Raw genomic sequence first — 26,751 nt, 5'->3', positions numbered from 1 at the left:
TCAACCTGCTCATATAATATTCTATAAAGCTTGGGGCCAAAAAGTTAATATAGTTTTTTTGTAATACCTGATTGCAGATTGAGATATTCTATTCGTGGCATTTAGGCAATTTGGGCAATTCTGTTTGTAGGCATTCAAGCTATATGACATTAGTTTATCATTAATTTAGAAAGTTTGGTTTTAAATTTGCAGACTCTTACAAGTATTTTTCGGAGTTTGGGATCAGAAGTCCAAATTAAAGCTGCAAAGGGAATTGAATTTATATATGAGAAATTACATTTGAATTTTTAATCATCAAATCGTATGATTTCATGGATCATGGGGTCCCAACAATTGAACATTCGTGAGTCGTAGAAAAAGTTAACTTTAAATAGAAATTTTGGCTTAAAGCTCGGGCCCCTAACAGTCGCATTTGAAGCTGAATTTTCAATCAACAAATCGGTTGATTTCTTGAATCATGGGGCCCCAGCAATTGAACATTCGTGAGTCGTAGAAAGAGTTTAACTGAAATAAAAATTTTGGAAAATCTCATTTTGTGCAACGACGAAATTTTTACTGGAGGCCCACTGGGCATATGGCCGGTTGCCCGGTGGGCTACTCCGGCCCTGCCTGTGAACCTTTAACTTTATCTCGGTATTTCTGTGGACTCCAGCAATTAAGAAAATTATTGTTTTCAGCAAAGATGATCTGTAGACCAAGATCTTTCAAACCGTGGAAAAAGTTTCATAAGTTTTTCACCAAGGGGCATTATTATTCGAGTGAATTCTGTTAGGTTTTAGCATGCCTATAAATTGAAGTTGGCAAGAGTAACGAAAGGTTAAAAGAGCAGTCACAAAGAACTAGATCTGGCTAATCTACTCTTGAATGCGTGACAAGGCTCGCAGAACTCGTGTTCGTACGGGAAAACTGGGGCACAACCATGGAAGGCGGTTTCAGCTCAGCACATGCTGCAATGCTTGGATGTTCAATACGAACAAAAGCTTCAGAGAATCTATTTTGCCATTCAGCACTTCGGCCACAAGTAAAGCTCGTTGTGTTTTGTCGGTTTAGATTCATGGTATTTTAAATGTAGGTATAGAAACTAAAACTTCAACCAGAAAACTACAAGGTATACAGCCCTAAGGGTTGTACGAAAGGGTGACGTAGGCCTTTGTTAACATTATATTGTATTGTATTGATAACATGGATTGCTCATGAACATGGATGTTAGATTATTAGAGAAAGGACTAAAGCAGACTGCATTTCTTGCATGTGTTCATAAGTATCTATCGCCTCTAGCTTGGCTAATTAAAACAGTGAACAGATGCGCTACGGAAACCGCTCGTGAGGTTCAGATCTTTGTTCGTTTCTTGTTGGTGAGTGAATTAGCCAGACTGCCGTCCCGGAAGGCACATACCTAATTATCATGACATTCGAGTTCCTAGTAAATGTTTCAAGATAAATGTGAATATCATCCATCAAACAGCCTTGGTATCCTTCAACATCAAGTAATAATTGAAGATAAAATTGTATTTTCTTTTAGCTAAACAATATCTCTTCGATGGATTAGCAACACCAAAAATTGTGTTGGGGAATTTTAAAGTGTTCTAGCTTAGTAGTTTGAAGGGAACGCCACAAAAGTAGCATATATTTAGCGTTTTAGGTACGATAAACTAAACCTTTTTTCAAGAAAGTCAATTTGCAATTATAAATGCGAAGTGCAAATTACGAAAAATTTTATTTAACCTTCATTTAATTTGTTGGTTGCCCTTAAAAGGGCCATTGGTTACAAATAACATCAATGCCATAGCAAGTTCAGCGCAAATATGAAGTGTCAGTCGGATGTCGTTCCCTTTTGGCATGAATTGGGGTGGTGTGGGTGTCCAACTACATACATTGTCCATGTCTCACTCATTGGATTTGGTACTTTTGGTTATGGTACCTACTTACTGATTGATTCATCTTAAAACAACTGAAACTAATCAGAAAGATTTTGAACACAGCCTATTAGCTATAATTTAACTATTACCAGTTATTTTCGATATGAAGGCTACTTCAGAGATGTCGCTATCCATGGATGTTTAGTCCGCCAAATTTTGACAATTTCACACCCCTGATGGCAACAGGCACGTAGGTTATCGGCATCGATTGATTGTATCCTGCACCGAAAGCTTTTACTAGTAGCTATCACTGCCGTCTGCTCCCGCTTGTCATTCGTACTTACCGCTAGCCTTCCATGTTAACGAAATTTGACCTTGTTTCTACATACATTTTCACTATTAAGCGTATGAAAGATTATTATGGGTATATTACTATAAAATTGCTGGACATTTTATCTTTCCAACGACATATTAACAGTTATGTTTCGTTTAGTAGTATAGAAACTATAAGCATTTGAAATCTTTCATTCAAACGTTACACTTCTATTTTCGTTTCCACAAAGTGCTACCCTACCCAGAATAGTAAACAAAGACGTAGTCCTACGTCAAAAAATTACGATCTGTGTAACTACTCAGAGATGATTCAACCGACAGAAAGACGAGGAATTCTAAAAGCTCTTAAATTCGTTCTCGAAGCTTATACTTCGATGCTGTAACATTGTATTGTAATTATGTTTTTATTGGGTTTTCAACATTTTTATTTTCTCTTTGCAAAATTCCCAAGTACGTCTGCAGTCATTTATGACTTGTCATGTGAAAATTGCTGGGACCTGGGAAAGCTACATTTATGATTTGTTTTCATTACTGGGTATGGGGTCTTTTTCACGCTTCCTCTGACCTGTGACTAAACAAACATTACGAACACTTGGCCTGCCAAGTGCACGTACCTATATTTTCACTTTCAAAACTCACCCATGATGACACTAACTTGATTTTTGCCTATGTTTTGTTTTTCATTGTCTCTTTTGGCACGACGATTCGACCGACCCGTCCATCCATCCATCCTTCCATCCGGATTGTACGATTTGCAACCACCGCAGCGCGAACGGAAACAACGCAAGCTGTACTCGGAGGAGTGGACCCTCGGCGACGATGACTACGAGGGAGCGCGTGGTTTCAGCGTCGCCGAGAAGCTAGAATCGGCTCGTTTTGCGCAGTCCGGCATGGTGCGCGAGATGAAAGGCAGCGATCTCACCGTCGGGTAAGTGTGCTCCTCTTTGCTCTTATACCTACTGTTGTTGTAGTTGTTGTTGTTGTAATATATCATAAATTTTGATTAGCACCCTTCTGCTCTGCAGACTGCAGCCCGGAATGGGAGCTTTCTGCGGGGACGCTCCGGGCATTATTCATTAGGTGCCAGATTCATGCATGGTTCATTTCACAGTATGATGCTGTGGCAGTTCGGATTGGTCGGGGCCGAAGCTGCCACCAGCTTCGCCACAGAACCGATTATTGGGCTGTGGTATGAGATGGTTCGTGTTTTATTCCATTCACTGTTTAATAACTTTTTATTAGCATCTCCGAGCAATCCATTTTTATGATAAATTCAGTACTGTTTTACCACTTCATGATTGCGCTTACGGTAATAGAAGGTGCTGCTCACTCGAAGTGTTGGTTTTTCCCCCAATTTTGTTTGCAGCGAACTTTTTGCAGCCAGCAATGTACATACCGCTCTTCTGAGATCATTCGCTTCCTTACACTATTCTGCTGCTCGCCGGTACCGAAGGAAGGAGGGAAGCTTTGCACCCCACCAACAACCACCAGGTGTATCGCAGATACGTGCTAAATAAAGTTTGCATTATAATCGAAATTGTTATCAAATCGATTGCGGTGTTTATTTACACGATAGCAATTATTGGGGATGGTCTATTATTGATACGTCTCCGTTCACCTGCTCGTCAGCTGTTTCGCAAAACCGGTGGGTGATTTTGAAGCTTTTGTTTTACAGCCCTCCGATCAAAATTCAATTTCGTCATTGTGACGATGTTAAGTTGAAGATGAGATAGGCGTGTAATAGCCTTATCTGAGATGTTCTATCACAAATGATTAAAGTTTGCAGGATTATTCCCTGTGACCAAATTGGTGCGAAAATGCATTTTGCAAAAATAAAACGCATTTTTAATAAAATTAATAGAGGATAAATTTAGTACCAGATTTCCAGCAACACAAGCAAAGGAGTTAGTAAATGCTCAAATAGAATTCTTTCATCATGTTCACCTAGAGTGAGTCATAGTTTAACTGATGATACGAGAACAGTGGTTTCACATGATTGCAAGGTCACTAGAGCTAGTTTAGTTTGGCGATATGAATTCCTAACTTAAATGCTTTATGCTTGAACTTCAAGCCGAAAACAGCAAGAAGTAATTTAATTATTTTGTTTAGTGAAAAAAGAAGGTACCTACCATATCTTTGCCTGTATAAGTCTGTGGCCGTTTTTTTGGCCGAGTTTAGTTTAATTTAGTTTAACTTAGAACAGAGCACCACGTGCAGTGCATAGAATAGTGCTTGAGCAGCCTTCGAGAGACAAAGGATACTTTAAAGTAAGGGACTTAAATGCTAAGTGTAATCTAGAACTAATACCTATATCAAAATCTGCAGATTTGCAGCTAATAAAATATTTCCGGCTGCGACAAAAGAAGTCAACGAACAAATTGTGCGTGGAAACTCTGTATTCACGGCCCTTTTGGAGGATCTGTCAACCGCCCAGTTAGCTTCGAGGTACGATGCTGGTCTAAAAAGCCAGTCGTCGTATGTTCACATCTCGGCTAGATGGTGCTGCTAGATAGAGTCTGTAGGATTTTTGCACTAGTCCCTTAACTGTCCTGTACTCTAACAGCCGGCTGTGAAGTCTGTCGATAAAGAAGGGTCAAGTCTCATAAAGACGTTTAAGCCCAAGGCTTTTTTGGAGGATCTATCGCAGTGTAAATATTTGATCTGTTATTGACCGTACTTCAACGTAACTGGCTTGATAAATTCCCACAAATCTGTTCGCAATCATCGATAGACGGCGGGAAATGATTTGGGCAGCACTTTGTAGAGTGCATTGAGAATGGTGATTACTCGTTCACAGTCCAATTTGTCGTTCTTCTTGTAGATCGGGCAGATAACCCCATCTTTCGGCCTTTCCCAAATTCTAACAACTAGCTAGTGTAGACAAGTGGTCAGCTTTTTTGGTCCCATGTCAATAAGCTCCGCTCCGATGCCATCTATTCCGGCCGATTTATCGTTCTCTAGCTGCTTGATGGCCTCCTTAACTTCACCTATCGTTGGAACTGGCACCTCTTCTCTGTTTGTCGTATCGTCGAAATTGTTTTCTCCGTGGCCATGAGACTCCGCCATTAAGCTGTTTATCGAAGTGCTGCTTCCACCTTTTGGTCACCTCACGATTGCCCGTCAAAATACTGACATTCTTATTCCGACACATTGCGGGACAAAGCCGTTGCGGGATCCGTTCAGTTTCTGATAGAACTTTTGCGTTTCCTGAGAACGATGCAGCCATTGCAACTCTGCATACTCCTGCTCTTCCAGGTAGCGCTTTTTCTCCCGAAAGATTTGGTTTTGCTGCATCTTCTTCTGTTTGTGTCTTTCCACGTTCTGACATGTGACACTGCGCACCTTGGCCGCCTGTGCAGCGTTCTCTTCATCCATCACTATCCTACATTTAACATCAATCTAATCGTTTCGTTGATGCTTGACGGAGTTCTCTGCTACACTGCTGATGGCTGTTTTGATGGTGTTCCAACAGTGCTCGAGAGGGGCTTCGTCCAGCTCGACCTCTTCCGATAGCGCAGCTTCGAGTGAGTGCACGTAGTTTGTGCCGGTGTCTGGCTGCTTCAGCAGCACGAGATTTAACCGAGACAGGCGTCGGTACCGAATGTTATTTACAACGAAGAATTTTGGGCGCATCTTAACCATCACTGCGTAGTAGTCTGATTCAACGCTAGCGCTTCGATAGGATCAGACGTCAATGATGTCTAAGAAGAGCCGACAGTCGACCGAAACGTGGTTGTTCTGTGGTTTTGCCCGATTTGGTGACCTCCAGGTGTATTTGTGTAGGAGTCTATGTTGAAAGAAGGTACTCTATGCACGATCAAGTCTTTAAGGGGCCGGCCGTTGAACACTTCGATCACCGGTTTGTGTTCCTCCTCCTGGCCGACCCAAGCATTGAAATCCCCAATGACGATTTCGATATCATGTTTTGGGCAGTGGTCGGGAAGGGCAGCAGTTTGGCAGCAGTGGGGATTATGGTCCTCCGGCTCTATAGGTTCTGGGCTGACGTTTTCCAATCCCGTAGAACACCAGCTGAACGGGCATTATCACTGGCGTGCCCAGCCCTAAACAGAGGGTGGGGCACCGACCTTTGAAAAGCAAGTTTTGGACAGAAAATTACAAAGCAATCGTAGGATAGGCAATCTTTTTTACGTAATTAAATTATTTGTCGCAAAAATTTAGGTTGATTAGGTTAACAACTCCAAAGTGCGGCGTTCCACTATTAAAACTTTTTTACATTAAATTTTATAGAGGAGACGAGATGTTTGTTCCAGTCTGGGCCCACCCGTGAAATTTAAATTGGATTGGAAATTAAAATTGGTTCAAAATTAAACTAAAAATTGGACTTCAAACTGGACCTGAATTGGACAATTGGACATTGCGTCGAACATAAATTGGAATTAAATTAGACTAGATATTGAGCTCAAATTGGGTTTGAAATTGAACTTGAAATCAGAATTGAATTTAGCTTTAAATTGGATTGAGCATCGGATAGACTGTAGGGTGCTATATCTCCACATATTAATGTTGATAAGAGGAAATACTTATCAATTTAGGGACTATATTAGGCCGTATGAATAAAACAGTTTACTTTGCTTTTCCCGTTTAAATGGGAGTATGGGAGTATTTGCTGTAACTCTTTTATTCATACGGCCTATTGGCTCGTTTCATCGTGCCTGATTTTTATTTTCAGGTATAATTCCGTGCCTGCGGGTAATTCCGCGCAGCACATTATTCCTGACAACTGACTGACAACTTTTGCTTCGTTAGTCTAGTCAAACCAAAGGCTATTTAATTGCACGCTGACCAAAACGTGATTTCCGAATGTTTTCTCAACAATTGTTCTAAGCGGCGGTCTAAATTATCGGAAGGTATTTTTCGCTCCAAAAAGTATTTTTTATGATGAATTTGTGCTACACAGGTACATAGATGTACCTTTAAATCTTGGTTTTAGGTTTGTGAAACCTTTGCAAGAGTTTCTTGAGATTAAAAGATCTATCGCAGCCGGCAGCTAAGTAATCACATGAACCAAACACTATATGAAAAATGCTACAAAATCCAGAAGGTTTCATTAGTAACCGTCTGCCGTTACATACTAGTTGAGTGAATCGGGGTCGAAATTGTTTTTTTTATATTGAAAGTTCTACAGCTCTTAAACAAGCAAAGATAGAGGTATACTATGTTTGGCATAGTTGTGTATTTTTACTATTTGTACAACTTTGTAGAACATGAAAAAGTCAAACAACAACTTCAAAAAGAGCCAATACAGAGTAACTGTGTTTACGAATTTTTTCAATCTTCGGATTATTCTATCTTCGCTGAAGAGATAGAAGGTTACTGTCTTCAGCAAAATTTCTTATAATAATATGCTCTAAAACTTTGCAGAACACATCAATGTGTTATCTGGAAAACGACAAAAAATAATTTTTTTGTTTTACTTTTAGGGGGATTAATCAAAAGTTGAATTCCACCAAAGGATAGAGCTTTCAATTTTAAGCAACATTTGCAAAGGTTTCACAAACATTTTTCCTACTCAAAATTCAAGTGCGCGTTTTTTTAGTTTTGGACCAATGTGAAATGGCGTAATTTCAGGATCATAAACGAGAATAAAACTCTAAACTATCGAGTTACGCTGAACGCATTTAATACCTTTTCAACAATTGTAAATATGTGTGACCAGTGGCGACTCGTGGGGGTGTAGCTTACCTGTTCAACCAGCGAAAAATACAAATCAATACTATATTTTAAGCATCAAACAAATATTATTTAAATAACAACGGTTTACTTTACCAGCACACTCGTCTATGCATTTTAACTACGAACCGAAAACTTTTCGTTCAATTTACCTTTTGAACCAAATTCAAGAACAACTACCATGCTGCGGTGCACGCACACGGTGGCAAATAGGCTTATAACTTTGCAGAACACCACAAGCAATTTGTGTAAGTTGAACGAGTTAATGATTTTTCAGTATTTTCAAATTCCCTTCCTATCAACACATTGTTCCTGGTGTAGCAACAATCAGCGCCAGGAATAATGTGTTGGTCTTGTTCATTGAGATCTCTAAAGCAACGCTCAAACGTCGTGTTGAACGTTTTGCTCATCAGCATCATAACTAAACTAAATTCGTATTGCATATGCGTCGGTGCAAACGAAATCATGAACGAGTGATGCAAATAATTTTGTCGGGCTGAATTTTGTTGCCTGTCCTATGAACAGGTTGAACATGCGGGCGAATCGCCACTGTGTGTGACAGAAAAATAAAGATGCAAATTTTAGTGATCAATCTAATTATTGTCACTAAGCTAATTTTAGAATGTAGCGATCGTGTAATGTATCTACTGCCTAGAAGCTATCCAAGTAAATTTTTCCAAACATTTTAGTTTGAGCCATTTTCCGGCTTTTATGCAGTCCATTTCTTATTTAGTTGTTGCCATGTGTTGTTATTAGTACTCTTTCTTATTATGCTCCAAGATGTTATGTACATACTTGTCTGTGTTGATAAGTCTGTTTGTCTATGGTTCCAGTTCCTACCAGACGTCCGGACCTAAAATGTACTCGTTTCAATTTTAGACTAATTTTGCCTATGGGCATGTTTCAGATTTTGTGTCTGTGATTATTACGATAAAAATATAGTGCGCGGAATTATGTACGCGTCTGAGCGGAATTAAAATCAAGGCATAAATTAGTGCGCGGAATTATGTGCACTGACACGTAACCGGCTGAAGCATGTTTTCTTGTTTATTGGAACTTTACACCAACTGTCATATTTTTCTCATAAAAAGGACTAAAAATCCTATCCGATGGTGATGTTATGGTTCTTCTAACTGACCATTTGATTTTTTTACACAGATCATAACATTGTCTGCGCCTTAAGAGCGCGGAATTACCAGCAGTCACGGTACATTCAAGTTTGTCACGTGGTTTTCAAGCCACCGTGAATCTCGCATTCGCATAGTATTACCATTACCATTATATTGAATTAAATAAAAATAAAAAAATACATAAATTACAAAACCAGTGTATTTTTGATCTAAATTTTCGTATTTACTGGCTTTACAAGAAAACCTTCGAATATCCAGTTAAGTCTTACATACTGAGTGTCGTTTCGTGTGGTACCGTGACCGCTCCTAATTCTGCGCATTTTTCTTTATATATGTATTTTTCAACATTGTGCATAACTATGACCATTGTGTTATTTTTTTATAAATACCTGTTGAATATTACGCCATTATTCACCAAAGAGGCATAATATTTGACAGCGAAATAAATTAAAGTGAAACTGAAAGTATTTTATCTGTCAGAAAACAACGTCGTTAGCGCCAACGCTAAAACTGTCATTCTAGAAAATTAACAAATTTATGGTCGAAATTCCTTGCAATGATCAAATTACCCACCATAGTTAGAAAGAATAATTAGTTTTAGTCATGTTTTAGACAAAAAGAATGATTGCATGTCTTGCTTTCGTTGGAAAAATGCACCGCAGTAGTGCGCAGATTTAGGCACAGATTTTTTATTGATGTTCCAAATTCTGCGCAGTAATGTATCCTTCGAAGAAATCACGAAAGAATACGCAACCTCACCCAAATGGCTGAGGTATAGAGGTATGAAAATTCAAGTAGAACGTTTGACGTGCATTAATTGGAATCCTGTGTTGCGACTCGGGGTCCGAACCTACGAGCGCCAATTTATGGAACCATGTTTTCTGAATTTTTTTTGAATGTCCAACTTCAGGCAGTGGCGAAGGGGTTTCCACATGAAAACAATATTTTTAATATACCGTGAACGTACCATATTCTGCGCAGTTAAGAAATTTGTATGATTCTTCCGCTATTCTAAGTATTCTAGATTTAAATTAACAACGTGGATAGCAGCAACGTGTAGTGCTACGGTCTATAATATCTGGTAATTTTAAATATTTTATTCTCGATAACGTGAAGGGCGAATTGATTCGAGTTTTCTGCATACTGAACATTACACTTTAGACTAATACCAAAAATTGTGTTTTCATATAGAAATCACTGCCCCACTCTCTGACAGCCCCTTGAGGTTAGACATTAAAAAAATAGAAGACATGGTTTCATGAACTGGCGCTCGTGGGTTCGGACCTCGAGACACAGCACACGATTCCAATCAATGCAAGTTAAAGATTCTACTTGAAGTTTCATGCCTCCATACCTCAGCCATTTGGGTGAGGTTGCGTATTCTTTCGCGCTTTCTTCGTAGGATACATTACTGAATTTGGAACATGAATAAAAAAATCTGTGCCTAAATCTGCGCATTATTGCATCGCATTTTTCTAAGAAAAGCAATTCATGCAATCACTCTTTTTGTCTAAAACATTACTAAAACTAATTATTCTTGCTAATTATGCTGGGTAATTTGATCCGTGCAAAGAATTTCGATCATAAATTTGTTAATTTTCTAGCAGGATAATCTTAGCGTTGGTGCTAACGACGATATTTTCTGCCATATAAAATACTTTCTGTTTCACGTTAAATTATTTCGCTCTCAAATATTATGGCCCATTTGTGAATAATGGCGTAATATTCAACAGACATTTATAAAAAAATAACGCAATGATCATAGTTATGCACAATGTTAAAAAATACTTATATAAAGAAAAATGCGCAGAATTAGGAACTGCGCAGAGTTAGGGGCGTTCACGGTATGTCTAAAGTGTAATATTCAGTATGCAGAAACCTCGAATCAACTCGCCCTTTACGTTATCGACAATAAAATATTTAAAATAAGCCAATCAAAATGATAACAATATTCCTGTGCCACCTGGACATCACAAGAACCCCAAATCATGGATTTATTTATGGTAATGTCTAATGCCGGATTTTTGACGTGCTTTTAGCGTATAATGACATAAACAACATGGTATGAGTGTTTATTGTTACTTTTTGGGTGCGCAGAATTAGGAACAAACATGCGCAGAATTAGGAACATGGGCAAGAAAGCGCGCAGAATTAGGCACCGTGGATAAGTTTACAAAACGAAAAATATACTCAATTGTTGGTCGACTTTTAATTCCCATGTTTTTTACCAGATACTATAGACCGTAGCACTACACGTTGCTGCTATCAACGTTATTAATTTCAGTCTAGAATACTTATAATAGCGGAAGAATCATAAAAATGTCTTAACTGCGCAGAATATGGTACGTTCACGGTAATTTAGCGCCATTTGCTTTCGTGTCTCGCTCGTTGAAGCCTACTAAACGTGAATTCGAGCTGTGAAATCGGTTATCTGGGTAACATCGCGCGCGTAATTTCTATCATATGTTTATTGAACATCCAAAACTTGATAACTTTTGTACAGCTCGTTGATAATATAGTCAAGTAAGGGGTTTAAGTATGTTATATAAACGAAGGATACCAAAAAGTATTCACGCACCCATGGATTTCGTTGTAATTGTCAACTAGACACGTTTGTCTCAGGAGGGCTTTCGCATAGCGCATAGCAACAAATGTCTATCGGTATCTAATAACTACCCGCGAACGATTTCGAGTGGATCGAATAGATCGATAGCACATAATCTTCGGTGCGGTAAACAGAATTCTCATGGTTTTTTTTCTTATATCGGTATTTCGGATTTCCTGTTTCGCAATGGGTACGTAAACAAACAGATCCTCAAACCGCACGCGAGCTCGAATGACTCGTGATCGCACTTACCTCGATGGATCCCGATCAATTCCTTCCCACTAATAACAACTCCTTCCTGTGACATTTGTGGATGATTCCTCGGTCTCTAGTAGCAGCAAGTGTCGGGCTAACACTCCTTTCCCTGCATTGGACGTGGCCAGCTTTGCTATTGATCATCTCAAAGAATTGGATCACCAGAAAATGCGCACTGAGAATGATCTGCTACTCCCAAGCATCATTCTTCCTGTTCTTTGTGCAATTTCAGTTGATCTTGATCAATCGCGGGCAACTCACGGACGATCAAACTATGCTATGCTAAATTGGATTAGACATCGAATATAAAATTGAATTTAAAATTAGACTTTAAATCGGATCTTAAACGGACTTGAAATTGCACCACAATTGAACTCCAAATTGTAAAAAATTGGGCTTGAAATTGTATTTCGAATTTGATTTGGCTTTGGACTTCAAATCGGAATTGATATTGGATTTTAATTAGTCATGAAATTGAACTTAAAATCGGACATTATATTGGACCTAAAATTAGACTTAAATTGAACTTGAAATCGGACGTGAAACTGGAATTAAATTCGGCTCGGAATTGGATTTGAAATAAATTATAATTAAAATTATTGGACATGAAATCATCCTTAAAGAAGATTTTGAAATTGAACTTGAAATTTGATTTGAAATTAGAAATTTTAAATTAGACTTGCAACTGGACATGAAATTGAACCTCAATGGGATTTGAAAATGCACTTGAAATTGGACTTGGAATCGGTGGCAAAAAAAGAAATTGAAATAGGCTAGAAATTGGCTTTAAAATGGGGCTTTGAAACTAGAATTCAATTGAATTTCAATTGCAGTTGAAATTAGAATTGAATTTGGTCTTAAAATCGGACATTACATTGAACTTGAACTTGGACCTTAATCGGAGATGAAATAGGAACTAAATTAGACACGGAATTGGACTTAAAATGGGACATTGTATTGGACCTTTATTTATTTATTTATTTATTTATTTATTTATTTATTTATTTATTATTTGTAATTCAACTAACATAAGAAAGTCACAGTGGTCAAATCTTCCGACAAAAAAAAAAACATAAGAAAGTCTACATGAATAAAAATCTTGAATGGAATTAACGCAAGAATGGAAGAGTAGTAGTAGGTCGAAACGTCCGCGGCAACACAACATTTTTCTTTTTATTTAACTGAAAAAATCGACAAACAGAAAATATAAAAGTGCACGGTGATTAACTCCAACAATAAAATCCTAACGACGTGTCCGGCCCACCGACTTACGTGAGATGTACGATCGGAATCTCTCCAAGTAGTGTCTGTAGCTCATACGACTCTGCCGGCTTACTTCGAGCGTGCCAAGGTATCTAAATTACTTTACTACTTCATATTGATCCCCATTCAGTTGCACCTCGACACCATCACCGTTTGGACTCCCACGATTCATGTCAGCAATCATGTACTTCGTTTTGGCGATGTTAATGGCAAGTCCCAATCTCATTGCTTCCACTACTCTAAGGTTGATTCCGATGATATCGATGTCATCCACGAAACCAAGAGCAACGTCTAAAGCAATGTTGAGTAGCAGGTTGGAGAGTGCATCCCTTTGTTTCAGTCCCTTCAACGTCATGAAAGCGGTTGAGGTCTCACCCGCTGTTCTAATCCATCCGTCGTCGCACGAATCAGCGTAACTGGTTTCGTCGGCGAACCATGGTTTAGCATTATCTGCCACAGCTCATTTCGCTTAACTGGATCCTACGCCGCCTTAAAGTCCACAAACAAATGATAGGTCTGCAAGTTGTACTCCCGAATATTGTCTAATAACTGACGCAGGGTATATTAACTGATGTCGTGGAGCGCGTCCGTCACGAATACCAGCTTGGTACTCGCCGTCGAAAGACTACGCTAAAAGCCCCAGTGTACAGAACAGGATACGGTAGATAGGCAGAATTGAGCAATGTAATGTCTTGATAGTTGCGAAACTATCACTCGAGGCCATCCAACCGGCATTCTTCCCAGATCCTAACAATGATACGGTAGATTGCTGAACTAATTTGTCATTCCACGACATCACAGGCCGTGTCTTGTAACTATGGTCTGACCAAATTATGAAATTATCTAAAAATAAAAAAAATAAAAAATAAGAAAACTTATCCAATTTAATTCTACTATGTGTTCTACTAAGACGCTCCAAAAACTTCAGTATGAAATTATATTTTTAACAAATGGCGTCCTTAACGTCTAAATAGCAAAATATATACCCGGTCATATCCGGATCGGAAAGAGCAATCAATGAACGAACCCCAAGAAAATCCTTCAATTTCTTTAATTGTAATGGGTTTGAATCCTTCTGTCACCCAGTATCATTTTCTATTTTTTTTTGTTTTATTCACTCGAAAGAAAAACCTTTACGCTAATGCCTACTTTGTTTCTGTTTTCCCCTCCCGCAGCTTTCTCCAGCAGTACGGCTTCAACATACCGCTGCTGTTCAAGGAGAAGACCGGCCTCGGGCTGCAGGTGCCATCGGCCAACTTCACCATCAACGATGTGCGGATGTGCGTCGGTTCGCGGCGCGTTCTGGACGTGATGGACGTCAACACACAGAAGAACGTCGAGATGACCATGAAGGAGTGGGAACGATACTACGAGGATCCCAACAAGAAGAAGCTGCTGAACGTGATCTCGCTGGAGTTTTCGCACACGAAGCTGGAGAACTACGTACAGAGTCCGAACATCGTGCGGCAGGTCGACTGGGTCGACGTAGTGTGGCCAAAGCAGCTGAAGGAATCGCAGGTCGAGTCGACCAACGTGCTGAACGAGATGATGTACCCGAAAGTGCAAAAGTATTGTCTGATGTCGGTGAAGAATTGCTATACGGATTTCCATGTGGACTTCGGTGGGACGTCAGTGTGGTATCATATTCTGAAGGGGAGTAAAGTGTTTTGGTTGATCCCGCCGACTGAGAAAAATTTGCAGTTGTATGAGAAGTGGGTGCTGTCCGGTAAGCAGTCGGACGTTTTTTTCGGTGATGCAGTGGAAAAGTGTGCTAGAGTGTATCTGACCGCGGGCAACACGTTTTTCATTCCGACCGGGTGGATTCACGCGGTGTATACGCCCACGGATTCGCTGGTGTTTGGTGGAAACTTCCTGCATTCCTTTGGGATCGTGAAGCAGCTTAAGATCGCACAAGTCGAGGATAATACAAAGGTGCCGCAGAAATTTCGTTATCCGTTCTTCACCGAAATGCTGTGGTACGTGTTGGCCAAGTACGTCTACACTTTGCTGGGTCATTCTCATCTGGAGGGTGAACCCGGACGGGAAGCTGAACAGATCGGAAAACCGCACGTGCATTTAACTCACTACGAGTTGTTTGGATTGAAAGAGATCGTAATGTACCTGTACGATCTGCCACCGCAGAAGAAAAATGTACCAGATTTAATTAAGGATCCCGTAGCACTGATCAAGGATGTTCGGACGCTGGTGGAGCGTCATTGTAAGGACAATCCGGAACAGGCAATCACAGGAGTGCCGGTACTCCACCCAGATCTCAACAAGAGCAATAATACGTACCTTCAAGAGCGGTACGAATATTACACCGGAGAAGGAGGAGCGAAAACGTCTCCTGATCATGCTAACGAAGATGATGGCGAACCGATGCATCAGAGTCAGCAGGAGAACGTACACGATATGGCCGCGGAGGACACGCAGCAACAATCAGGGGAGCATTTTGTGTCTCCACGGGAAAGTACCTCCGCGACGGCACATCCAGCCGAGCAACATCCAACCAGCAATGGGACGGCAGTAATGGCAGCACCTTCCAGTTTGCCACACGATGACGATCGAAACTTTGTGTCGCCGCAACCGACACGGCCCGGTGGTGCCGGAGGCATACGTGGTCCCTACAAGAAAAGCAGTGGCAATACCAGCGGTGGAGGTGGTCGATCCGGTGCGGAGAAACGAGACGGAAATGGACCCCGGCGGCGGCGGACAAGGTGCAAAAATTGCGAGGCTTGCCAGCGGTCCGATTGTGGTGAGTGCAGTTTCTGTCTGGACATGGTGAAGTTTGGCGGCCCCGGGCGGGCCAAACAAACCTGTATGATGCGCCAGTGCCTGCAGCCGATGCTTCCCGTTACGGCGCAGTGCATTCACTGCCATCTGGACGGATGGAGACAGGCACCGATTGCGGCGCCAGCACAAGCGAAACTTCAAGCACAAATGCAGGAAGGACCCTCGTCGCTGATGGAGTGTTCGGTCTGTTACGAAATTTCCCACCCCGACTGTGCCCAACGGTTGGCTCCGGAGATCGGGGGAATCGTAAACGAGGACCTGCCGAACAGTTGGGAGTGTCCTATCTGCTGCAAGTCGGGCAAAAATACCGACTATAGGGTGAGTGCGATTGCTATTGATTAACCAGTTGAATAGTTCTGATTTTGGGTTTTTTCTTGTTTTTAGCCCCGTCACTTTCGTGCCCGACAGAAATCCTCCGAGATACGACGGATGTCGGTCAGTAGTGATGCTTCGTCGGCGCACAATGCTGACATTGGTCGGATAGGGGGAACGGTAATTCAACAGGCGGTTAGCAGTAGTACCGTGACGGGTGGCGTTCACGGTACCGGAGAGATGGCTGTCAGTACACCGGTGGCACCTCGCTTCCAGAATGATATGCTGTACGATTTTACTTCCACGGGTAATGCCATTATTGTGGGCGGCAATGGAGGCAATATTTTGCTGGAGAGAAAACCGAAGATAAAGGATGAGGATTTATCGAGTGGTTCCGAGCAAGATCAGAACCATCAAAAAATGGGGATGATGATGCCCTCTACGGGCATGGGAAATATTCCGCTGAATATGGAAATAAAGGAAGAACCTATGGAAGCTGGTCACAGTAGCGGGGGACTGACGGCTTTGAAGTCGGGGGAGGGAAATGCCAGCGGTCACCCGGCGATGAGTGGAATCATGGTGCCGAAGCGAAGAAAAAGTGACGATGGAAATAGCATGTGCAGTAGCATGCAGGATTCGGTGGAGATTGGTGAGCACAATCACAGTTTACCGAGAAAAAAGAGCTCGTTGCGAACCCAACTGGCCCACCAGATACACAGTTCATCGACGAAAGCGATGAAGAAACCACTGTACCCGGTTCGACCGGCACATGTGCATCAACCGCTGCTGTCGCAGCCCGGAAATTATGCGCTGGATCCGACCTGCTTGCTGGCAGTGTTTCGGTACCTGCCTCCGGAAACTCTGGTGACCTGTTCGTTGGTGTGCAAAACCTGGTCCAACATTTCAGTGGACTCTTCACTCTGGAAGCGCATGGATTGTGCCGAATACAAACTAACCGCTAGTCTACTGACGGCGATCGTACGCCGTCAGCCGGAGCATTTAATCCTCAACTGGATCGGTTTGGGAAAGCGACAGGTTACCTGGCTGATTTCAAGGATACCGGGCTTGAAGCATTTATCCCTTCAGGGGACGCCAATTCAAGCGGTTCTCGGGCTGTACACCTGTCTGTGTCCGCCTTTGCAAATTTTGGATCTCAGTTTTGTGGCCGGTTTAAACGATTCTGCAATTCGCGAAATCCTAGCGCCTCCGAAGGATTCCCGGCCGGGTCTAGCCGATTCCAAATCCAGACTGCGCAATCTAAAGGTATTAAAGCTGGCCGGTACGGACATTTCCGATGTGGCGCTGCGCTACATCACCCAGGGACTGCCGAGTCTCACCCATCTGGATCTGTCTTCGTGCCAGCGAATCACGGATGCTGCCATTGCCCAGATTGGAACGTCCCCGGCGGCGATAAAAACGCTGATCGAGCTGGACCTTAGCTGCTGCAAGCTCATCACCGAGCTGTCGCTCGATCATTTGGCAAAGTGTGACGCACTTACCCGGCTGGATCTGAGCCACGTGCCCCAGGTTACGACACAGGCAGTTATCAAGTTTGCATCTACTTCGAAAAATGACCTGCAGCTGCACGGTATCAAGCTGGTGGACAAGCGGAAACCGTCGCAGTAAAAACAAGGGAAACAAAAAAGGCACACTACGCTTCTTAATCTGGCCATGTCTATTTATTTCTAGTGGAAATTGAGTGAAAACCGCTTGTTGCATTTCATTCAAAAAAGATTGTCAACACTTATTCACTGCAATTACAAATACGATTAGGAAAAACAAAGCATACAAGTTTACACTGTATAAGGGCGCACTAACAACGGGAACTTAACATTTGCATGAACGAGAGCCAGGAGAGCCAGTGCGTGTCACACATATTTCGGTTAGAATCTAAGAATCCACACACACACAAACTGAAACCAAAGACTACATTTTAAGTTCTGCTTAGGGTGAACAATTATGTTGTAAAAAATAGTTTATAGCAGTTAGGAGTTCAGTAGGACTTTTGTTTAATTGTAAAAGATTTCCATTTTTTTCGTGAGAAAACGGCTGACCTAGCATTGTACGGTGTACTGCTTCTGGAATAATGTATTATCTATTATAGGTCGCGAAATTTTTAGCTGAGTTTTTAGACATAATAATTAACGTCAGTGGAATATTGGTAGGACAGTGGCTTAATATGATGTAGTGGCTGCCACGTTGATAGATTTTCCATAAATGTCCGATCACTTCCGTTCTGTCGATATCTTCTTCTATTGCCTATCGTTTTTCTTACGCTATTTCTTTATACGCTGAATGTCGTTTGTTCTTGTGATTGATTGTGAAGATTAACCGGTCACTAGTGACGGGGTCAACCAGACGCAGGTTACGTGTAATAGTGCTATTGTAGAGAGAGAAGTAACAATTGTAACGTAGTGATAGTTTACATTTAGTTTAACCGCCTAGGCGATAGCGAAGAAGTCCCATAGTTTTTACACAGGATAACTACCCAAACCCACAGCAGCAGCGTTTCGCAACGTTTAAGCGGCATTTGCGCTGCAATCGGTGTCACACCACACACAGAGAACACACACACACACAGATAAAACTGCATACACAAATTGGAAGACATTTTTTTCGCGTTTACATGCAACACCTTAGTGATATCTCTATAAATAATGATAGTGATAGAGTGCGCCTCTCTTTTTGAACCACGCAAAACCCCCGAAAAGCGCACGTCGTAGTAGTGAAATCGAGAGATCGTATTTAAACAGTGAGTATCGACCGTTTTTTTTTTCGAAGCTGGAAAGTTTCACTGCGGAGCAACAGTCTTTGCTTACCCCTTATAAGGAGACACTTATTTGTAAATAAACTGAAACAATACGCGACCGAGTCTGCTGTCGAGAAGAAAATAATGAGAAGGCCTCCTTAGGGAGCAGAACTAGTGGTCTTAAATGTGAAAAAGCCTTATTGGTTTTACCTCTTGGAAGAACGGAGGCCAGACCATACTCAGACAGAAGACAACGAATTACGTGAAATTATTCGTTCGACTTGCTGGTGTATGGATACTCCCGTTGAAGGCGTCGAATATCTAACAGCTGATCAAGAACTACTTGAAAGAAGCAAATATTAATACAGGGTTGGGCAACAGTTTTCCTGGTGATGATTGGATTTTCGAGTTTATGAAACGAGTGTAGACAAAGCTTTCATCATGGATGTTACAAAAAATGCAGAGAAATCGCGCCAAGGTAAGTCCAGCAGAAATTAGTATATCTAATCATATTTTGTTAGCCTTGTGAAGACCATCAGCAACATTGCGGCTGAAAATATCATTAATTGTGATGAGAGCAACTTCACCGATCATCTGCTAGAATTGTCAAAGATGATTGCCAAGAAAGGTCAGACAGGCTAGGCGTGTGCCTAGGCGCGCGTTATGGATCATTCGAAAGGAACGTATTCAATGATAGTTGCCAGTTCTGCTAAGTCCTAACCGACATCGTTAAACCAACTGCAATTTGCAGTAAGATCTTAGTTCAAGTTAAGAAGAGAAAAAAATTGACACATTCACATTTGGGAAGTTGAAAATAATGCTTTCACGTCGTCACGTCTTTTCAGTGTCAAGTCAAGCCGTTGTTGAAGAACAAATTCTTTTATTGCTTATTTACAACCTGAGTAATGCAGATTAGTGCCCTTTGGAAAAAATTTGGAATAATGACCAAGAATTACAATTCTTAGACGACGAACGATTGTCTAACTTAGACTATTGGCATTGGCGGAACTAGCGCTCATTTCTAGGGGGGGCTATAGCCCCCGGAATTTTTTTCAACCGTTTTATTTCGTCGGCATATTAAAATTTAATGCACATTAATGCCTGGAATCTTATAACAGTCATGCAAATAAACTTTACTCTGAAGTTTTTCGTATCTATAGTTGTCTAACTATTGGTTTTTCAAAAATTAAAAAACTTAGTCAATTTTTCTAGGGGGGGCTAAATCTTTTCTAGGGAGGGCTTAGCCCCCCCTAGCCCCCCCCCCCACCTAGTTCCGCCAATGACTATTGGAAGCCTAATACTCCGAAACACATGTTCAAATTCGTCGAATATTGTTTTAAGTCAAACCGTGATTAGATCAAAGAGTAGTAATTTGTAACGACACTCGAAAAACTGCATTGGATTGGAACATTAACTTTATTTCAGTGCCTAATGAACTCCCCTCTCAGTGCCCTCTGACCATTTTTTGCAAGAGCTCGGTTTAAGACACTTTGATAAGAAATCAAATGATTTCTCATTATAGAAATGAAATTATCTAAAAAAATGTTCAAAAGGGTTCAAATCTAGACTGGATACTGATGTTTCGATAGCGCTAGGATAATTGTATGGTGCCTACTGCTTACAATTATCGACAGTATGCTTAGATTCAACATCCCGGCACAATATGTATGTATCACACAATTACAATTTTGCTTTGATTTCACCTAAAATTGTTCAGATAATTGAGTTTACACTTAGTTCTATCCAAAAATATATATCTTTGCTACCTCGGAGCTTTCCATGCATCCCAACAAGGTATGACACCAACAACCCTTATGCAAGATAACTAATAGAGAAGGGTTACAAGAGAAAAATCACTCGTCAGCAAGTAAACAAGCAACCCAAATCTTTCTGCTTCGCGATTTAGTTTGGTATACTGTTCAGCCACTGTCACAGTCACAGTCACAGATGTTCTGCCGATAATATCCTTGTCATCGGCAAAGCAGACGAATTGACTAGGTTTGTTGAAGATCGTGCCCCGCGTGTTGCTATTCACTCGGTTCATAACACCTTGTAGCGCTGCGTTGAATCGAAGGCATGAGAGATCAAAACATTGACGAAGCCCTCTGTGTGATTCGAATTTTAGTCCATGAAATAGCGGTCGATGGTATCGTATGCAGCTTTGGAGTCAACAAATGGTGCGTGGGAATTCCGTATTCACAGCCTTCTTGGAGAATCTGCCGCAGTGTAAATGTGTGATCCGTTGTTAAATCCTAGAACGAAGCCGGCTTGACAAATTTTCAAGAATCCATTTGAAAATGATTTGGGACGGCACTTTGTAAGCAGCATTGAGAACGGTGGTCGCTTGTTAGTTCTCACAGTCCAACTTGTAACCCTTCTTGCACTCAAAAAAATCGACATGTCGCATCCACGTGAAAAATCATGTAAACTTCTGTACAGCAACTTACGTGAACTTCATGTACTAGTTAACGGGAAAATTGATAAAATTTACCGGGATCGTACGTAAACTGGTTAGTATGAGGGCGAGTTACCAACAATTCACGTGAATGTTACATGAAAACTGTGATGGATGAGAATTACATATGTTTTCACGTAAACTTGACGTGCTGATTTTTTTGAGTGTGTAGATCGGTTAGATAACTACATTGTTTCACTCCTCCGGTAGCATTTATGTATCCCAAGTTCTAACAATTCTAACGGCGCAGACAAGTGGCCCGCTTTTCTGGTCCCATTTTAATAACCGATCATTCTTAACCGATTTATTGTTCTTTAGCTGCATGATGATCTCCTAAACTTCGCACTTCGCGCTGAACGCTCTAATCATCGGTTTGTAGTCCTCCTGCTTGCCGACCTGAGCATTGAAATTGATCTTTATATCGTGTTTTGGGCAGCGGTCGTATTCATGCTTCAAAAAAAGCTAAGCCTTGGGCTTAAACGTCTTCCGAAAACTTGATCCTTCGTTATCGACAGATTTCGCGGCCGGCTGTTAGAGTACAGGACAGCTACGGGCCTAGTGCAACAATCCTACTGAGCAGCACTGCCTAACCAAGATTCGAACATACAAAGTCTGGCTTGGCTTGTTAGAACAGCGTATGCGGTTCATGTTCCAATTGTGCGGAAAATTCCTTGATGTCATTGATGTCATCATCGGTACTTCCGAGTTCAGTGATTGTGATAGGCGATAGTGATGCTTATATTGAAGAGCCGGTCTTTGATTTTCAACCTGCACATTCGAAATTTGATTGGCGGCCACCACTCAATCACCCGTCTCCGCATCTCGTCTATTACTATGAAAGTTGGACCAGTTTTTTGACGTTGAACTACGTCTTACGGCAAGGTTTCGCCAGATAGGGTGTCATTCCAAAAAAATCTTTCTCAAAAAGTGGTCAGGCTTTGAACGCTAATACCTTAACGGTTTCCTGGTCGATTTTCAATATTTTTGCACCTATCGACTAGAAAATCTTCGGCGCGTCAACCCAAATGAAAAAAACAATATTGGTTGTTGAGGTTGCACTATTGAAAAACTGAAAATAATGAAGCATTGTTTAACTGGAAACCACCGCTGCGTGATTGGTGAGAGAAGACGTTACATAAGTTTTAATGCGTTTTTAGAAAAAAAGTGATGGAATATCCTCGTCCAATTTTAATTCGTATTTTAAGTTAAATTTCAAGTATCTTCTAATCAAATCTAATGTTAAGTCTAGGGGGACAGTATCGGTCCAATTAAAAATCAGGACATTTTTCGCCCAAACATGCGGAAGAAGATTTATTTTCGACAAATTGCCAACCTAACCTTTTTATCTCTCTATGTTTAGATGACAGAAGCAGGTATCACGAACTCGTCTCCATTGTACTCGACCTAGGCTACTCGTCGCTAATCTGTCGAGCATCTCAACACTCGCAAGTCAGCTTTGACCTAGTTGAGCTATCCAGTACGTAGGGTCTCTAAAACCCCATTTGATTTGTACAGTCACCCAGATGACTGTGAGGATCGCAAATTGTCACCTCACCTAAAAAATTTAGGTGAGGTGACTGTGAGAATAGGGCCCGTTATTTACGATCTCTGTCCTGCTCCTGACGTTTTTTTCCTAAGGATCATGATCAACTCACTCCGAGCTCGTTGATACTTTGCCAAATTTTCCCAAGTTTTCTAAGCTCTTTCCTCTTCATAGCTTGTACGATCACATCACTTATCAAGGTGAATCCTGATCCTAGCTAAGTTAAGCTAAGATATTTTTTCCTCTCCAACGAATGCTGGCGTTTCTCGTTGAACCAACCATTCCGTGCACTTGCGGTTTTTTTCTTCCAGCACCGCGGTTGAGGCTTCATCGACGGTTAATCGTATTCCGTCCATACTAGGGTTGGGAGTACCGCCAGGATTTTTGAGAATCGGTATTTCGGTACTGGAAGGATCAGTACCGGTAATACCGGTACTGGTACCGGTACCCAAAGTTTTAAAAAGAAAATCCTTGTTCTTTGAAAAATCTGCTAATACTTTCATTTGAGGTCCAATTCTTAAGTCACTTCACCTCACCTTGCAGTTACCATTTCATTTGTACTGTCACTTAGGTAACAGGAGTGACTCAGGTACTTTCAAAATCGCTAATTGTATTCTCATCCAAGATCTATGAGAATAGGGCCCTTGTAAAAATGAACAAAGCTAGCGATTGCAAAAATTGGAGTGATTCCAAACGACATCTGGCGAAAGTCGGGAGGCTGCGATGAGTCGGCAATGTCGCAAGGATGACGGATAACTGTGCACCGAAATCTGTTCTTTTCAAAAAACCCGGCGGTACCATAAATAGAGGGGCCCAACGACCAGGTTGAAGCCGACTTCGAGAAGCTCAATGAATTGGTGACAAGTAGCCTAGGACCAAGTACAGTGGAGATAAGTTTTTGATACAACACGACCCTCCGGTTGTATGCTGCTAGAGGAGAAGCTTGCAAAATTCAACTTTGAGATGCACAGAATATTCAATGCACTGTTCACCATGCGAAAACGAACCTGCCAGACGCTGAAAATACTTTCTCAACATGTATCGCTGAAGGACAGGCTGTACTCAGGGTACCGAAAAGCATATTTGCTCTTCAATCCTTGAGTTACATCGAAGCGAATTCATTCCGCAGAGTGTTTTGGTGTACAGGTATAATCGAACTTCTTAAAGCTTGAACAGCTATAGGCGACTGAAGTCCGTTCTAATTTTTCCTTCATGATCAGCTAGCCATATTCATTCCAAAAACTAACGCTCAACAATTTCCTCAATCTCGTTACTGGTGTTAAATCGTTGTAGTAACTCATCCGCTTGCTTTATCAAACTATAGCGCGTAGGTTTAGAAATTATTTTAAAATTTTTATCTTCGATTTTACGGCCGAATGTTAGAAAACATGCATAATTGATCAGTACCGAAAGTACCGGTTTTCTCTTGGGCCAGTATTTCCGGTACTGGAAAATCAGCCGGTAGTACCGGTATTCCCGGTTCCGGTACTCCCGGTATCCCAACCCTAGTCCATACCCATACATCGAGTGTTGATTTACCTAGCTCCAAAGAGAAAGGTACTGTCTCGTTTAACAGGCGCGTGCATCTTGCGGGTTGTTTAATTGTTTATTCAAGGAGGACCGTCGATAGTTTTGAGCGCACTGGAGCTAGGTCCGCACCCCGTGAGAAACGTATTTTGATATTTTAGAAGCACCGGCGATAATTATTTGATAGATTTGGTTCAATATTCGTTGGTCAGGTGATCCGCAGGTCCTTGTGGAAGAAAAAAAGTCGGAAGGTCTAAAATAATCGGTTGTATGGTGTGCAGGCCATGAACCCGATAATCGGCCTCGATACATCGCTTCCCTACCTTTGGCGTAGCTAGGAAATTTCGCTGGGAGAGGCCTGGGGGGTGTCTTAAAAAAATTTCACTTTGTTCGAAAATTTATGTAAGCGCTATCGTCGTCATTGTCGTCAGCAGAGTGGCTCGTGCTGTTTCAAGCAGTCGTCTCCATTCAACTCGATCTTGTCACTCGTCGCCAATTTCGCAGTCGTCTCAGAAGTCGCAAATCGCTTTCGACCTAGTCGAGCCATCCTGCACGTGGAGCCCCCTTGTTCCTGGTGCCGTTGGGGTTGTTGAAGACAATTATTTTCGTCTCATTGTCGTCTGGCATCCTTGCGATGCATCTGGACCACAGTAGCATATTCTTAAAAACGGATAGTTTACCTTTTAAACCGACCAGTTTCGGGAAATATGTTTCCCATCAACGGGGTGATGTCCGGAGAAAAAGAGTCAAATTGACGGAAGACTGGACAGAAAAAAAATGTGATCGAAAAGGTGGGAAAACGAGAAAGAAAAAGAGGGAAAACGAAACGAGAAAGGGAACAGAACGTTTTACTAGATGTGCAAGCAGCGCCTGTAGCTCATGATTCATACGCCTCCACCACTCTCCGCTTTCAGTGTGTACAAATATCGTCTGTAGTACTTTCCGCTCGAACACAACAAGGGCGCGTATGTCCTCCGTGAGCAGCGACCCGGCTTCAACTCCGTAAAGAACTACCCTACCGATCTCATAATGGTTTTGTACATTATCAGCTTCATACGGCGACGATTGTAGTCTTGATCGTAGCGTTTTGCAACGCAAAGTTACTTGCTAGGGCCCCTGGTAAAAATTATGTCTCTCGTCGTGTCTTTCGATACCCGATTGTCGGATCACCCCAGCAAGAGCGATGTTGAACAGCATTCAGGATAAGCCGTCACCTTGTCTCAACCCTCGCTGCGCCTTGAAGGGATTCCAGAGTGTCTCCGAGATGCGTACGAAACATACACTCGATCCAATGTAACGCGGATCAATTCAGCCAGTTTATGTGGAAAACCGTGTTCTTGCATTATCTCCCATGTAGGTGGTCTCGAACGACTGTATCGTATGCTGCTTTAAAAACAATAAAGATGAGATTCGTGGGCACGTTGAACTCCCGATATTTCTGCAAGATCTGTCGGAAGGTAAAAATATTGTCTGTAGTTGCCCGAGCCCTGTTTAAGCCTGCCTGGTAATTCCCTACGAAACCATGTACTATCGGTGACAGCCGGTGTAACAAGATCTGGGAGAATACCTTGTAGGCGGCTGTACCAACGCCATGCCTCTTCTTCCATCCATTTCCATCGGTTGCTTCTCCTTCTCACAAATCTCAGAAATTACCCAGTGTAGAGCCGTTGCCAGCGTTTCTCGGACATATTTATAAAGCTCTGCCGGTAGACGGTCCTTGCCAGAGAATTTAGTGGTCTTTAGCAATTCGATTTCTTGTTTGACTTCTTAGAGATCAGGAACTGGGATATTGTTATCTTTCATGGGCACGCCCAGGTTGACTTCCGTTCCGAATCCTTTTGCAACTTCGCCTTTGAGGTGTTAACCGAAGAACTGCTCCCACTTGAAGACCATCTCGCGCTCGTTTGTGATTAGATTTCCTCCCTCGTCCCTATCACATGCCAGTTTTCGTAATTACAAAGCTGTTGATATTCGTTTGGGTTTTGAGCGAGAAAAATTAATAGGGGATTATTTCTGGGAACATATATAGTGATTTTTTCCGGTTTTGAAATTCCAATGGTGAAAATTCTGGAGCGGGCCTGATTCCCTAGGCACCCTCTCTAGTTACGCTAATGTTCCCTACCGACCTGGACGTTTATATCTCCGATGATAATCCTGATGTCCTGTAGCGAACAACTTGTACGTCACCTCCAGCTGCACGTAAAAAGCTTCCTTCTCTTCATCGGGTCTACCTCCG

General features: G+C 41.6%; 1 protein-coding gene across 1 annotated transcript in view; it reads left to right on the top strand.

Moving 5' to 3' along the window:
• LOC128741681 (jmjC domain-containing histone demethylation protein 1) overlaps positions 1 to 19,089 on the top strand; it is a 37,182-nt gene extending 18,093 nt beyond the window's left edge. Inside the window, exons 2-4 of the mRNA XM_053837642.1 lie at positions 2,960 to 3,120; positions 14,312 to 16,247; positions 16,314 to 19,089. Coding sequence (XP_053693617.1) covers positions 2,960 to 3,120; positions 14,312 to 16,247; positions 16,314 to 17,867 — 3,651 coding nt within the window. The 3' untranslated portion in view covers positions 17,868 to 19,089. The remainder of the gene's footprint in view (positions 1 to 2,959; positions 3,121 to 14,311; positions 16,248 to 16,313) is intronic.
• The last annotated feature ends 7,662 nt before the right edge of the window (positions 19,090 to 26,751 follow it).

Source organism: Sabethes cyaneus, chromosome 3 (assembly GCF_943734655.1).
Source record: "Sabethes cyaneus chromosome 3, idSabCyanKW18_F2, whole genome shotgun sequence".
NCBI classification, from domain to species: domain Eukaryota; kingdom Metazoa; phylum Arthropoda; class Insecta; order Diptera; family Culicidae; genus Sabethes; species Sabethes cyaneus.
Note: the sequence above shows the minus strand (reverse complement) of the source record. Positions and strands in the feature narration are given on the sequence as shown.